Here is a 15,869-nt window from a genome sequence, read left to right as displayed (position 1 = left end):
ATAAATACTGTGGCACTAAGCAATTTAGCATGTATCTTTGGTGACATGTTCATAAGTCCTCATTCCTGTCTTGTATTCAGTTGGGTATGTGTCTACTGGTGAACGCTGGGCTGCAGGGTAGGCAGGGTAGACGATTCTGTCATCATCCAGTTTCTGAAGTAGGTGCACCTGTTTATACTTTTACCTGCGGTGCATGAGAGTTCTCATCAGCAATAACTTTTATAGGTGGCATGGAATTTCATTTTAGAGATGGATTGTCATTTATTTTACAGTCCCCTAGGGTGGGGCGCGTGGACTGTTGGCAGCTTTTGCTGTTATAAAGCGTTCATGAATGAACATTCTTTTAAGTAAATCTTTGCCCATATCTTTGGCCATTTCCCTATAATACATTCTTAATGGTCGAGCATGAATGTTTTTAAGTCTTTGGATACCCATTGCCAGGCTTTCCTCCCCTGGGAAGCTGCACCAATTTTTACTTTATTTTGGAGATTGGCATACCTTTTCTTTAAAGGGCCAGATAGTAAATATTTTTGGTGTTGTGGGCCACACTGTCTGTCACAATTACTCAGTTCTGTTGTTGTAACATGCGGGCAGCCATAAATAACATGGAAGTGGACAGGTGTGGCTCTGTTCTGATAAAACTTTATAAAGGGACGCCTGGGTGGCTCAGTGCGTTGTCGTTGGCCAACTCTGCTTAATTGGGTCACTGGTTTCTGGGGGTGGACTATCGACTGGGGAATGGTGCCCACGGGGCTCTCGTGATAAGGTTCCATCTCTCCCCACCTCAGTGGGAGTGTGAGCAGGCAGACCACTTGCATAGCTGTGCTGGTGGCGATGAGTGTCTTTCCTGATGCGGTGGTGACTTCGGTGTGCGAGGATGCCCTGGGTGGAGCAGTGTGAACCAAACATCCACCACTGATTAACATTTGGCTTTTAAAAATGGTCTGATTCCAGGAATTCTGCAAGTGTGAAGACAAACAAAGAAACTTTTGAGACAAACTTAGAAAGTGGCAGTGAAAACCTGGGCTACCGTTCAGACGAGCCGCGGACGGCAAGTGAGTGGTCGGGGGGTCCGTGGGAATACCCGAAGGGGCGTGTGGAGGAGGGGCTGGCCAGCCCAGCACCAGCTGCAGAAGCCAGAGGACTTAGCCATTCCTGGGCACTGTTTTTGAGTAATTTTCAGAAGAAGGAGAAATTTCAGAACTAGCAATATTCTAGTAGGTAAACAGTCTACCTATTTGTCCAAAGTTTAAAGCAAAGTGGGATGACTGTTTAAGGACTTTAAAATAAACTTTCTGTTTTCATGTTCTCTTTGGAAATAGCCTTCTACCTTTAGTAAAGTATGTGAGGAGGCATTTTAAGACATTGAGGGTCACTTCCCCAAAACTTCAAATAAAGGTGAGACTCAGCAAGAAATCCATTCCTATTGAGCTTTAGAGGGAGTGGGAGAATGTTGAAAACAAAACCTAACTTTGAAAAGTCTTTGTGGCACCTGAATATCTTACCTTTACAGGACACAGTCCTAGTGAGGGCATCTTGGAAGGCTTGGGCACTTGTTAGCGGCAGGGATCTTCCAGAAGGCAGATGAGAGGGGAAGGGAGTACAAATGGGTTGGAGGGGGAGACCTGGCCCTTCCAAGTTGCCTGGCAAATCAAATTCCATGGAAAGATGTTTCATTAATCAGTTCTTACTGACAGGCTCCCCCCAAAATTGTTTTCACTAAGATTGGGGCTGTGCTCATGTCCCATCTCTCCCACTTTGCCATGGCCGCCTCACATATCTATTCAAAATGGCTCACTTAAGATTTTTTAAATTCCACGAAGCACGACTGGTTCCTTTTTTTTTTTTTTTTTTAAGTTTATTTATTTATTTTGAGAGAGAGTGCGCACGAGGTGCAGACAGAGAGACAGGGAGAGAGAGAGTCCCACACAGTCAGCACGGAGCCCGACTTGGGGCTCGATCTCACGAACCGTGAGATCATGACCTGAGCTGAAATCAAGAGTTGGTCACTTAACCGACTGAGCCTCCCGTGCACCCCTTGACTGTTTCCTTTCATAATCGGATCACAGCTTAAAAATTTCCTGTAGGAGAATATTTATTTCTTAGTGTTTTGAGCAACTAATCGTGTAGCTTGACCAAAATCATAGCCCAAACCAAACCTATCTTTTTTTCCCCTCTTTTGCCCTGTGTTTATTTACCTTGGTCAGCATTACAGCTATGGATTCACCTTGTCTCTGGATGAGACTAATGAGTCAAGGAAGAGCTTGATTGTGAGTTTGCCATATTTTTTTTTTATTTTTTTTTTAAATTTTTTTTTTAATGTTTATTTATTTTTGAGACAGAGAGAGACAGAGCATGAATGGGGGAGGGGCAGAGAGAGAGGGAGACACAGAATCGGAAGCAGGCTCCAGGCTCCGAGCCATCAGCCCAGAGCCCGACGCGGGGCTCGAACTCACAGACCGTGAGATTGTGACCTGAGCTGAAATCGGACGTTTAACCGACTGAGCCACCCAGGCGCCCCAAGTTTGCCATATTTTTATTTCATTAGAAAGGTAGGAGTTGCAAAGTATGTAACCTCAGGGTTAACTCTAAAAACAATCTGTTTATGGTTAAAGATTACTTTATGCCAGGGTTACTATATAAAAACAAATGCGTTTCCTTCTAAATCAGAATTGTGAGAACGTGTTATTTGGGTTTTGTCATTTATCACTCTAAAATCCTTCTTCTGTTTCAGAACTTGCTTCTTTTGCTCCAATGTCCTCTGAATCCAGTGTTCAGGAACAACACAGCAGTAGGCAACCTTATCAGGTGATTCAGACCATTTTACCCATTTTGAGACTTTTTTTTTTCCCCCTTTAACAACCCTTGCCTGGTGGTAGGTGATTATAAAATCATGCCTGTTTTATGCTCATGATGGAAGAACATGGCCTTTGCTCACTGGTCAACCTGTCAACACGGAGGGAATGGGCCAGGACATGTAGTATCTCTTGGCCTTCGTAGTGGGTTTTGGGGGGGAAGATCAGAAGTGTAGGTGGGGGCTTATAGATCTTGGGGTATCTCTTACATGAGGGTGCAGGTGTATGTACAGGTCTGGAGCTCCAGTGGGGGAGCACAGGTGGTAGGTATTGTTGGTTGTTAGGCAAACTCTGATGGTCTCCATCCTTCCAAAGCGCATGTAAAGAACACAGTCACCCAGGAACCGTGATGACACAGTATGTTACTTTTCTGACACAGACTCCGTGGTGGTTGTCACAGATGAGTTAGAGTGCCTGCACAGAAAATACAATTCTTTGCATATCATATTAGGCAAAATATGTATTTTCTGACCATTTATTGACCTGCACAAAGGCACCTTGAAATGAGAAACACTTCGATGTGACTCTGCAGTGGTGTCCCCGATATGGATGAATGTTCTCCCCTTTGGCTTTTGGAAAAGGCCCACTGGCAGTTGGGATCCCGAAAGCACTCAGGGTCCTAAAGCACTCAGGGTCCGAGGTCTTGGCCGTGTTCTGACCGTGAGTCTCTGTCAGCCTGAGGCGCTGCTGCTGGGAGTGCCTTCCTAGACCTGTCATTCTTTGTACTCGTAGATATTGACTTGGGCTTCCGGGCAGCCCCAGGCCATGATATTCCTCTCGGCAGCTGGGATTCAGCTCAGTCCATACATCTTGTCAGTGATGTGTGCCTCCTGGGCCTTTGGGGGTGGGTGGGGGGAGGTGAGGTTTGATTGATGCTCATGCATGTATTAAGAGACCTAAATGGTCTCAAAAGAGTGGTAGCCAGGTGGGAAGACATATGGGGGGGGGGTGTCTGTGGCACGAAAGAACATGGGACAAATAGTTGAGTTCCTGGTACAAGTTCAGGCTATTTCCTTAGGGTGAGTGTCGGGAAAATGGAGAGGTAAATTTCTTCCCATCTAATCTGCTCTCTTTGGCACATAGATCTTCTGATGCATTTAATCTGGCCCTGGGTGAGGTGGCTTGTGGAGACACAACAGATTCCCTTTCCAGGGGCCATCTCTTGACTAAGGGGGGCGCTGACCCAAGAGAGTAATCACCAGGCTGTGAAGGAGCCTATCAACCCTCTAAGACTGGACCTGAGTGGGAGCCATGGGCTGATGGAGGGGTTCTCTTCACTCAGAACCAAGCACGGTCGTCCAAGAACACGTTTACTCCAGCCCTTATTTCTGTGGTTACCTTTTACTGTCAGGTGTCTTTCTACTGGACAAGCCAAAATGCTTACGTCTGGCATTGGGTGGGGGGCATTGGGATAAGTGGGGAGGAGAGTCAGAAGAAGTGAAGTAGATGATTCCCCCCTGAAGTAGAAATGAGGACATGGGAGAACTCTAGATGCATTTGGATACAGGAATGGAGAATGACATTTCAGAGGTTGGAGTGGATCCTTCTTGAGTTTGAAGTGTTTTGAAAATACGCAGGGAGAGAAACTTGAGAAGTTTCTGCTACTTAAACATGTAATCAGCTAAATAATCTATTGGTGGAAAAAGAACAGTGGCCTGGAGGTGCTGGGCCCTGGGGGACTGTCACACACACCTGTGTTTCTTGAAGTGTCTGTCAGTTTTCTAGGGGAAGGTGCATCTCGGCCCAGAGCATCAGGGTCCTTAAGAAACCAACAGAACACAAGGAAGATGAGCTGTTCTTGCCTGGACTAGAAGCTGGCGAGAGGCTATTTAAATAGCTGGATTCTTCTGTTTAGAGTTGGGGAACTTCAGGGCAAACCCTGTTTTGAAGAGTCCACCTTTGATCAGTAACCAGAGGGTGCCTCTGCAGGTGCGGGCCCAGGCACTGTCTGCAGGTTGTCCATTTGGAGAACCCGGACGCAAGATGTACCGTGGGGTACACTTCCCATGAGCACTTTGGGAAGGGAGGGAAGAAGGCAGATGGTGGAGCAAGTGGCCGAGCACGGGGACCCTCGGCCCAAAGAGGACATATTCCTGCACGTGGTCAACTGGCCACTCGAGAGCTGCCAAGAGGCCACGCCGCTGCTTCTAGAAACAGGTCAAGGTGACTTGCAGCACAGAGGCTCCTTTTAGAACTTCCCCAGGCCAGGCCTGCAGCCCTGCCAGGTCCGTGCGTCCGTGTTCATGCTGTGCAGCCCGAGGAAGACCTTCGTCAGAGCTCATTAGGCCTCACTGAAAGACGACAGTGCAATCTGCACTTTCTTTTCTCATAGGCTCTCTCCATTCTGTAGTGACCCCTAAAGGCCCAGGGGAGGCATCTGAGAGCTACTCAGAGCTCTTTCATTTGTCTTTCATCCCGGCCTCTTCTCCAGAGACCTCAGTGTGACTCCAGCCTGTGACAGAGCTACCTGCGCCACTGTTGGGTGTTTCCATGCTCATGGGCCCCGGTGGGACTCCTGCCCGTAAAGCTGGCTTGTTGGAGTTTAGGATTGTGGGCTACAGACTACGTGATTGTGCAGAAAATCTGCACCAGCCTCGGCTCCTCAAAAGCCCGTAGCTTCAGCTGAGACATGTCCAGCTGGGAATCAGCCTGCCCAAAATCTCTTCCCGGTGTTCCTCTGCATGGAGCTCGTTGGGGCAGATGCACATCCTATCCATGGAGGCATGAGGCATGGTGTGCACAACGCCAGCTGAGGCTCCTGTTTTGTATTAATAGGTCTCACGGTGGGGTGATCTTGGTTTTGCCAGCAGCTCAGCAACCATTGAATACGTGCCCTCGTTCTCTCTTCGTGCTGGCTCTCTCGTCTGCTCAACCTGCTGGTGTTATGTTAACTCAGCATTTTCAGATCTTAACTGGTGGCCCAGACCTACGCACAGTCTAGCACAGCGTTACTGGGCGCTCATTAAAAGCTATGCACTGATGTGGAGAATGTCTCCAGTGCTTAGCCGTATGCTGTCACGAGCGAGGTGATACAAGGAGTGTGTGTGCATGTAGACGTGCTCCCTTTGCAGATAATCACAACCTGATCACCCCAAGACATTTGTTAGACAGGTATAAAGGAGGATGCACCGTAAAAATACTGTGTTTGGGGTTCATTGAAGAAAAGTAAATAAGTCCATGTCAGATTGCCACTTTGCTCTTGGGCACTTTGGTTTCCTTCAAGATTATCCTGTTCAAACGCAATCTGAGGAGGAGGGAGCCTGAAGGGCCAGGGGCTGCACTCAGGAATCATTGATGTGGCCTTTGGGATGCCCAGACTCCTGGTCTCACCTGTGGACCTCCTGGCTCAGTGGACTTGGGATGCAGCCTCAGTGCGTCTGAGTTTTGGACAAGACAGGGCGGTTGTCTAGGTGGTGAAGTCTAAAGGCAATTGGCTACCTTATAACAAGCTGGAAATGAGGGGCTGCTGGGAGAGACAGTGGAACATTGCCAGTGACCAACTTGCTTACTTTGTGACGATTATTTGCTAGTGTCCCAGGGCATTCACGATACCCAGGTTACGTACACCAGGTAGCGGTTACACCGGACCTTTCCCGAGGGTGGAGGGTGTCTGTGCTCTTGCTGGAGTCATGTGGATCTCCTATAAGTAGAGGAGGGTCCAGCCCCCGAGCCCTGTGTGTGCCCACACTGGCTCAGGGACCAGAGAAGTGTCCCAAGGAGCAGGCAGAGTCTTTGGGCCACTCTTCTCCTCGCCTTTAAGACTGCAACTTCCGGCTCCATCCAGAGTCCACGACTGTGTCTCATCTCCAGGTTGTGGTGAACCTCCACGTGCCACGTCTTTGTCGTGCAGCACAGGCATGATTTTAATTACATCCTACGCCCAACAGTTACTAGAGCAGGAAATTGGAGTTTTAATACTTACGAGGGGCGTTTGCGGCTGCACCAGCCCCCATAACTCTTGCCCCATCCATACCTTCTGATTGAGGTCCAAAACACAGGAGGCCCACACTGCCTTGGGGAAGATCAACCTGAGACGTCATGGGGAACCTCTTTTTTAGGATTTCTCATCGTGTCCAGATGCTTTAGGTGCTGACAGCCCCGAGAAAGCTTCGGAGGGGTGAGGGCTCTGCTCAGGGACAGGCTGGCATGAGTCAGGTCCATTGGTGACCCTGGGCTGTAATCACAGGAAAAGGTACCTGCTGGCTCTTCTGGGGCTCCCTCTCTGGCTCATCCCCACCTGTCAGCCCACTGCCCTGCTAAGGTCTGCCCTGAACACGGGACTCTTCACCAGAGGCTGAGACATGGGGGCAGTCCTTGTTCCTACCAGCAACTGGCAGAAAGGGAGGATGTGTTTCCAGGATCCAGGATCCCAAGGAATGCTTGCTGAGCCTGGAGGCACAGCCAGCACCTGTAAGTTCCCGTGTCTTGGTACCTTGCTGGCTCAGCAGTGGCTCTCAGTGGAGCGGTATACCGGAAGCTCTTCGGGTATTTGTTAAAATGCGAAGTCCTGAGCTTCTTCCAGCCTTTCTGGATCAGAACCTCTGGGAGATGGGGCCAAAGAATGGGTGTTTTTACCATGTTCTCCAGGCGAACTGCTTTGACGACAGTATTTTAGTGGACCCACATGAAAACGTAAGACATGTACAGCCTGTTTCTAAGGGCAAGTCACTGCTGAGTGCTGGGGTTTTTCTTACACCTATGCACTGGGAATGACTTCTACTCCACGAGTGTGCCACCAAGTAGGTGGCTAGGCAGTGCTATGAGGAGCGTTAGATGGAAGGGTCTGGATACCGAGATACTTTGCAATCTAGGCTGCACTGTAGTTGGGGTAAACTTATTTCTTAATGTTTATTCATTTTGAGAGACAGAGCATGAGCAAGTGAGCATGTGAGCAGGGGAGGGGCAGAGAGAGATGGAGAGAAAGAATCCCAGGCAGGCTGCTTGCTGTCGGCACAGACCCCGATGTGGGGCTTGATCTCGATGTGGGGCTTGATCTCACAAACCATGAGATCATGACCTGAGTGGGACGCTTAACTGACTGAGCCCCCCAGGCACCCCAGGGGAAAGCTTTTTTAAACCTCTTATGTTTTAAGTGGGTCCGAAGGCATACTGCATTCACTCTGGATGAAAGAAAAAACAGGATTTTAAGCTGCAGAGACCCCAAGAGCATGTATTAAATTGTAGGAAAGGTCAGAAAGGAAAACAAGAGAGTGATTTTCAGAAGTTACAGACACCAAAATGTGACACTTCTTTCCCCTGATGATTCCTATCTGGAATTCCTAGCTGGATTTACGGTTAGGATACATAATACTGACTTTATATTCTAGAAAGGAGTTGACGTTGGTGAAGTACAATAAACTTAGGTATAACTACCCGTGAAACACGTTAGGACAAAACTAATAAATAAAACTAGAGGGGCACCTGGGTGGCTCAGTCCATTGGGCCTCCAACATTGGCTCATGTCATGATCTCGCAGCTTGTGGGTTCGAGCCGCACGTCGGGCTCTGTGCTGACAGCTCGGAGCCCAGAGCCTGCTTTGTTGGGATTCTGTGTCTCCTTCTCTCTCTCTGCCCCTCCCCGGCTCATGATCTGTGTATCTCTCTCACAGAAAAATAAATAAATATTTAAAAAATTAAAAATAAATAAAAATAAAATGAGAAATTCTTACTGACAATTACAGCCAGTGGGAAGGGCAAACACCATTTTTTTTAATATGATGTCATGGGGTTTGCAGATATTTTGCATCTTGATCAATAGTTAAAACCAAGAGGCCTCGTTTTCCTCTCCTCTTTCCAGGCCTCAACTCACTGTCAGTCAATTTTTCTGTTTATTTTGGGCAACTCTGTCCCTTTCTCTCCGGAGTCTGTCAGTTTTGAAGGGTGAACGCTTGAACAACTTGAAATGCGGATCGACTCTTCCCCGCGAATCACCACCCTCCTGAGATCAACAGAAACAAACTCTTGATAAATTTAGAAAACAGCCAGGCGTTAGTGCAGCCCAGTCGTGAAAACAAAAGGCAAATAACAACTGCAAAAATGTCAGGCATATTTACCACAGAAACCCACTTCCTAGAGCACGTTGCTGAGCTGGCTCCGTCAGCCTCCTGTTTTCCCTGCATGACCAGGAGTCACCAAGTTCAGACCACGAGCCTGAGTGATTCTATCCTGCAGACTTACTGACATTCCATTGCAATGTCAATAATGCATGGTGCCCGGTTGCATTATTTAGGATGTGCAGTGCGGCTGCGGTACCTTGGAACCTGAGATGGCACTCTCAGGACTGGCAGGAAAACATATTGTGTGTTTTTTAGTAGGGCAGTATAGTCAGGCAGGCACTGGTCCCTCTGGAAGAGTGTGTGGTTTGCCGGGGATCACACTTCTGAATGAGAACAGAACAGCAAAGATAGCATTTCTGGCAGGAGGCAGCAGCCTGGCTGCCCGAGGAGACAGACGAATGATCTGTGCCCCTCTCCTGTAGAAGGAATGTGTGTTATTAAAGAAGGTTAGAAATCTATCTATCTATCTATCTATCTATCTATCTATCTAAATGTCTTTATTTTGAGAGAAAGTATGAAAGGAGGAGGGGCAGAGACATAGAGAATCCCAAGCAGGCTCCACGCTCTGTGTGGAGCCTGATGTGGGCTCGATCCTGCAACCCTGGGATCGTGACCTGAGCTGAAATCAAGAGTTGGATGCTCAACAGACTGAGCCACCTGGGTACCCCCCCGAAGGTTAGCAATATTTTATATTTTCATATGGAAGTTAGAATTTCTATAGGAAGATTGAAAAAAAAGAAAGAAGAGAAAACCAGAACAGCACATCTTTGTGGTACTTTGCCTCCATACAAACGAATATTGGATTCTTTGACCTGCGTTGCTCATGTGGCCCTGAGCTCGGAAACTTCGGGCGTGTGTGGAAATACTGACATAAAGGAAGGATGTGCGTTAACATTTTTGCTTCCTCTCTGGGTCCTCGTTTCTTCTTATCTGATGAGTGGAGGTTTCTTCTCAAGTGTGCCTTTTCCGTCCATCTCCACTGATTAAATCCACCCTCTTCTCTTGTCACCAGGGACCCGACCGCCGGTGGCGGGGTCCAGCAGGTCGCCCGCAGGTTTCCTTTTCCGTGGCCAGTCCTAGGACCGTGAGGAATGTAACTTTGGTCTAGCGAAGACGTCCCTCGGGTTCCATTCTGCACATGGCTGATAACACGCATCACGCCCGCGTCGTCCTTCCTCTCTGTCCCAAGGCTGGGCTCCCGTTTCGCCAGTGTTACCGGGAAGCAGTGATGCCGGAGTAATCGGAATGGACACTTTATCGTGAAAGAAGGGGTCCGCTTCCCCACCTTCCAGCACAGAATTTGGTTTTCAAAACGTTTCACGATTTTAGTGAATTTCACCAAGTTGCTGAGTAAAAGCTACGAGTCCATCGTGGTGATTTACTCGTCACCGGACACTCCTTCTTGCTATCTAATAAATGGCAGATAAGCCTATATCATACCATGACTTTTAAAATATTTTTGTTATTGTAATCATATGAAGACAATATTTATGTATGTTTAATATGGGGGACATTATTGTATATTGTTTGCGAAAAAAAGAGCATACATATTAGGATCAATCAGAAATCTAAGATTGCCTGGGAAATCAGAACTCATAGGTTAAGAAAAGATTAAGTTCAAAGCCGACGTACACATTGTGGATATTTCCATGAAGACATTCACTTTTGTCTGCTCCTTATCAGGCTCCCTCTCCAATGAGTTAGATGTGGATTTTGCTTTGTGGGGGATGTAACTTACATACCACAAATGCCATGAAAACACTGGAAATGGGTAACGTGTTCTTTAATAAATAAAAGAGAAAACACCAAAAAACATGTATTGCCTCTCTTAATTCCTTACTATTCATGTGGTAGTTTAAGGAATCATGATGTTTAGGAATCAAACATTTCTTAAAAGCAACATGAGATGTCTGAAAAAAAAAAAATCAAAGGGCGCCTGGGTGGCTCAGTCGGTTGAGCATTCGACTTGGGCTCAGGTCATGATCTCACAGCTTGTGAGTTCGAGCCCCATGTTGGGCTCTGTGCTGACAGCTCAGAGCCCGGAGCCTGCTTTGGATTCTGTGTCTCCCTCTCTCTCTGCCCCTAACCCACTCACATTGTCTCCGTCTCTCTCAAAAATAAATAAACATTAAAAAATTTAAAAAATCACATTTTCATGTTAGTCTTTGACTACTGTACATTTGCCCCATAAAAGTTAATACGAGGGGCTCCCAGGTGGCTCAGTCAGTTAAGTGTCCGACTCTTGATCTCAACTCAGGTCTGGATCTCAGGGTCGTGAGTTCAAGCCCCATGTTGGGCTCTGCACTGGGCACGAAGCCTGCTTGAAAAAAAGCAGTTAATATGAATGTTGTTATTAAGAGAAAAATTTGTCTTTTCCAAATATTGCTTTTTCGTGTAGATATTGTCAGTACATTTCACTGCCTACCCATCTCTTCATATTTACCCCGGAGACAGGACAGGTGGCTGAGTCCTGCACCAGTTGGTACAAATTTCTGTGATGGTTAGTAATTAGCAACTGCTCAGTAATTAACGACATGCCCAACCATGGACTTGCTAAAGTGGAATTTGACTTCTAAAATGGGTTAAGATTTTAGTGATTCCTTGGAGTTAGTAAGTAAACAATGTACGTTTATCGTGATGACGTTTATCACTTAACACTGCTGCCTGCTAATCCAATCAATGGTGGACAAACCTATATACCACCATGACTTATAAAATATTTTTGTGATCTGAAATCACACTCAGCCTCTACCCTGAAGGCTTTCATGTGAATCAACAACTAATTCCAGAGCTATCTGCTGGTGCAGATGTTTGATTCACTGGCACTCATACAGTATCTGCTCTGATTGGCTGGTGTTCAGCCTTACTGGTTGTCCAATATTTTGAGTATCACCACTGCCTAGAGGATCCTGAAGAAAATGCCATCTCTTCTAACACTGTGTCCCTAAAGTGAGGGAATTGGCCGCCTCTTTCTCTTCGAAGCAGAGCTAAAATGCAAAATTTCAAAAACCCATGACAATTGCTAGATCACTTTCCTAAGGTAACTTTTGATGAAAAAAGTTGCGAATTCACCTGCTTCAAAATGAGACTCGTATTCATTATAACTTCTTAACTCTCTGCCAGTGTGTTTCTGTCGTCCATCATCATCCTTGAGTGGGTACAAGTCAAGGGGAAAGACAAGAGTTTCAGAAGACCTTTTGGACAGAGCTGTTCAGTGAGTGAACTCTGTATTCTTTACTTCATGGTTTGCTCTCCCGAAACCTTCACAGAACCCAGACCCTGAGACAAGGCAAATGTCATGTCATTTATGCCTTTTGTAACCTTTACAGGCGCTAGCGTTCTTGTAGGCATTGAGTAAATATTGAGATCAAACAGGGCAATATTGAGAAAGACAATATATTGAAGTGTAATGAATATTTGCCATCTGCCTGCTATAAGAATTCCATTTGGGTGGTTGTTTTAGGAATCAGTGGGAGTTGCATGGGAAATATAATTGAACTTTAAGTTCTGAACTCTGGAGAGCAATGCCAAGTGATTTTCATGGAAACTGCTTCAACTTCGTTGGTGCCTGTTGCCTCAAAATGTTTATCAGTCCCTCGGGAAGTTTCTCTGTGTCACTAATGAGCTATTTCCTTACTGTAGCTTATTCCAGAAGTGAGGTTCCTCAAAGGGACCCCCAGCCAGTTTTTATTGCACAGGAGGTGAATAAGTTATTTGAACAGAACTGTCTATAGCTGTCCTGCCCAATACCATAGCACAAGTGGCTATGCACATTTAGGTTATTTGGAATTAAATAAAAAAGAAGATCCATTCTCTAAGTCCCACCAGCCACATGTCAAGTGTTCAATAGCCACACGTGGCTAGTGGCTACTGTATGGGACAGTGCAGGTGGAAGTTTTTCACTGCTGCAGAAAATCCTGTAGGATAGTCCTGACCTAGAGCTAGCTATTTGGAAATGACCTTGATGTGTCCAGGATGGGCTCTTTTACACAAACACTCAATTGGTGTTTTCTGTCAGTGTTATGTCTGTGTGCTTGCTAGTTTCTATTTAGGAACCTGTAAACCCCAAGGCGGCTCTCAACTGAAAATGGTATTTTGCTGATGTGGTAAATTCATCTCTTACTTCTGCAACGCAGAGAGCTGAAGCATGCCCAGGGGCATGCGGTGAGAGGGGTCAATCACGGCTAAATGTCACGGCCAAGGGTGTTCCTCAGAAAGACAGACATGGCTACTGCTAACGAATGGCCATGAGGCTGCAGGTTTACTTAAACAAATACCTCTCAAAGGCGTGTGCCATAAAATCCTGGCTGGGGAAACCACACCTGTCCATCCTTCCAGGGGTCTTTGACCATGGTTCCTCTGTCAGATTCCAAGCCAGAACTCGAGGACCTTACACAGTTTACTTAAGAGTAGGGTATAAGTGGTAATGTCAACACATCAAAGGTAATTAGAGACTTGAATAGAAGCACTTCCTTTGCTCTGTGTGACCCTGACCTTGGAAACTGTGAGAGATGTTCAAGTTGATCCTGGGAGTTTGATCACCAAAAGGGTGAATGGATGCTGCCAATCATATAGGAGATTCTGTGTCAACAACCTATCCCTGCCACGTCAGTGCTTATGATACTTTTGGGGAAGAGTACTCCATCCTGCGTAAAGAGGGTGCATAGTCCTCCCTGGGAAGCACCTGGGAACTCGGAGCAGAGATGAGGGAGGTAGAGGAGAGGCGAGACAGTAAGGAAGGGCAGGGGGAGCGGGGGAGAATGGGACGGACAGGGGGTCTAGCAGGCCTGGGCCAGGACCCGAGGGCCCGAGCACCTGTTATCGTCCAAAGGGTTAGACTTGAATGGAGAGAGCTCCCAACAGTCGCTGCCAAGCCCTGGAAGCCTGGAAGTAGGGAGTGAGGTGACAAGACTCCCTCACTCTCTTGCTCATGCCTCCCCTTGACCAAGCCCGACCAGAGCCAGAGGTCCATGGGGCCCACCCATGTCATCCGTCCAGGATGCAGAAAGGCAGAAAATGGATATGGAGGGCAGGCAGGCAGAAGATACCCAGCCAGGAGGATCTGGCAACATTTAGGAAACAGAAATCAAGGAATGGAGAATGTTTGCAAAGTCATGGGGAAAGACGTTTGGCCTGGTAGCATTCCACTTTTTCCATTCTTAAGGCTGCATCCCTTTATACCGAAAGAGGACACCGTTTGGGGAAAAGGAATTTCGCTGCACTGAACTTGAGTAGGTCACGGCTTCGGTGACACCTCAGTAGAACAAAGAGATGGGATGGTGGTCCCTGGAGTCCCTTGTGGCACTTATCTCTGTAGAGATGCTCTCAAACACACACACACACACACACACACACACACACACACACACACAAACACGCCCCGTCCTCACCTGACACGGCCCAGCTGTCGGACTGAAGCTGTTCCCATCTGAGTGCGTGCAGGCGGCCCTGTCCCCGCTGCACCGGGGGCGATGGTAAATATTTAATTCTTACCTAGTTCAGCCTGTAAATCACGCCTCGGGCTGTGGCTTCGGGTGAGTCTCACTTTCCAGCATTTCCCAAGCAGGCCCTCCTCCTCTCCCTGGACCTGGATGAAATGCAGTCTTGGAGGCAGTGGGCGGGGTCCTGAGCCGAAAGCAACCCCACATTTGTCTCCCCTCCTTTGTTGCATGAGACGTGTTCTTTCTAAGTATACAGTGGGATTTGGAGTGCACACACCCGCAGGAAGGTTCGTGAGGATTACCACTCAGCCTAGTGGCTTCAGACAGAGAGGTTCATGACCAGCATGTAATCACAGTGGGTTGACAAAGCAGAAAATGAATGATCCCAGTAAAGTATGGGGGAAACACAGTGCACAATGTATTGATATATTTCTGCTCAGAAACCTTAAAAATGCATGATATTTTATAGGGTAACTGAATTTGAGAACAGTTGCTAATCTCGTGCTTCAATTTCATGGCTAATAACCTCTGAGGTAGTTCAAATAATAGCAAATTACTGTCTAAATCAGAAACTAATTTTAAGCATTATAGTCGATCTAAATTTTTTCCTTAGAAAGTGCAAATGGGATGAGATCAAGTGAAATGTAGTTAGCCAGAAGGCTCGGACCTTGGCAGTAGGAGGTGACACAAGAATGTCCCGTACCTTCTGCCTCTTCCCAGTTGTGTGGTGTGCGCGTGTGTGTGTGTGTGTGCATGTGTGTGCACGTGTATGTGCTGTGTTTGTACATGTGTGTGCTTGCCTGTGCATGTGTGTGTGCTGTATTTGTGTGTGGCATGTGTGCGTGTGTGTGTGTGTGTGTGTGTGTGTGTAAGGAGCAAGGAAGGGGGAGAAACATTTGTTTTGTGCCAGCCACGGGAGTCAGCAGACTGTAGCCCATGAGTCGAGTTCAGCCTGCTGCTTTTATTTATGTGGCCCACAAACTAAGAATGGTTTTTCCATTTTTAAGTGGTTGAAAAAAATCAAAAGAAGAATATTTCACTGGATGTGCAAATTATAGGGAATATAAATTTCAGTGTCTACAAGGACAGTTTTATTGGAATGCAGCCAAAGTTTACGTATGGTCTATGGCTACTTGTAGGCAACAGAAGCAGAGTTGGGGGGGACGGAGCCGTGTGGCCCGTGTAGCCTGAAGTAACTATGACGTCGCCCTTTGCAGAAAGTGTGGTCTTGCGCACACAGGCACTTTCGTGGGTTGGTTCGCTCAACCCTTACTTAATCTGGCCGTGTTCTTTTGTCTCCATTGTACCGACAAGCAAAGTGAGGTCACATAATACGGTTCACAGCGACTCTGACCCTAGGTCTTTCTGATTCCCAAGCTGGTTCTCTGTCTACTCTCTGTTCTGGGTGTCAGCTTCGCCTGGATCTCCACCACTCTTGGGATAAAATCTAAAACCCCACCATGGCCTATGAGGCCTGACCGGCTCTACCCCCAGCTCTCCCTGGCCATGCACCACTCT

General features: G+C 47.1%; 1 protein-coding gene across 3 annotated transcripts in view; it reads left to right on the top strand.

The window, feature by feature from the left end:
• IGSF5 (immunoglobulin superfamily member 5) overlaps positions 1–10,841 on the top strand; it is a 51,554-nt gene extending 40,713 nt beyond the window's left edge. For all 3 annotated transcript variants that reach the window (XM_042903198.1, XM_042903200.1, XM_042903199.1), the window contains 3 exons: positions 955–1,055; positions 2,735–2,808; positions 9,923–10,841. In XM_042903198.1, the coding sequence (XP_042759132.1) occupies positions 955–1,055; positions 2,735–2,808; positions 9,923–10,018 (271 nt within the window). In that variant the 3' untranslated portion in view covers positions 10,019–10,841. The remainder of the gene's footprint in view (positions 1–954; positions 1,056–2,734; positions 2,809–9,922) is intronic.
• The last annotated feature ends 5,028 nt before the right edge of the window (positions 10,842–15,869 follow it).

Source organism: Panthera leo, chromosome C2 (assembly GCF_018350215.1).
Source record: "Panthera leo isolate Ple1 chromosome C2, P.leo_Ple1_pat1.1, whole genome shotgun sequence".
NCBI lineage: Eukaryota > Metazoa > Chordata > Mammalia > Carnivora > Felidae > Panthera > Panthera leo.
The sequence above is the reverse complement of the archived record's forward strand: the minus strand, read 5'-3'. Positions and strand labels throughout refer to the sequence as shown.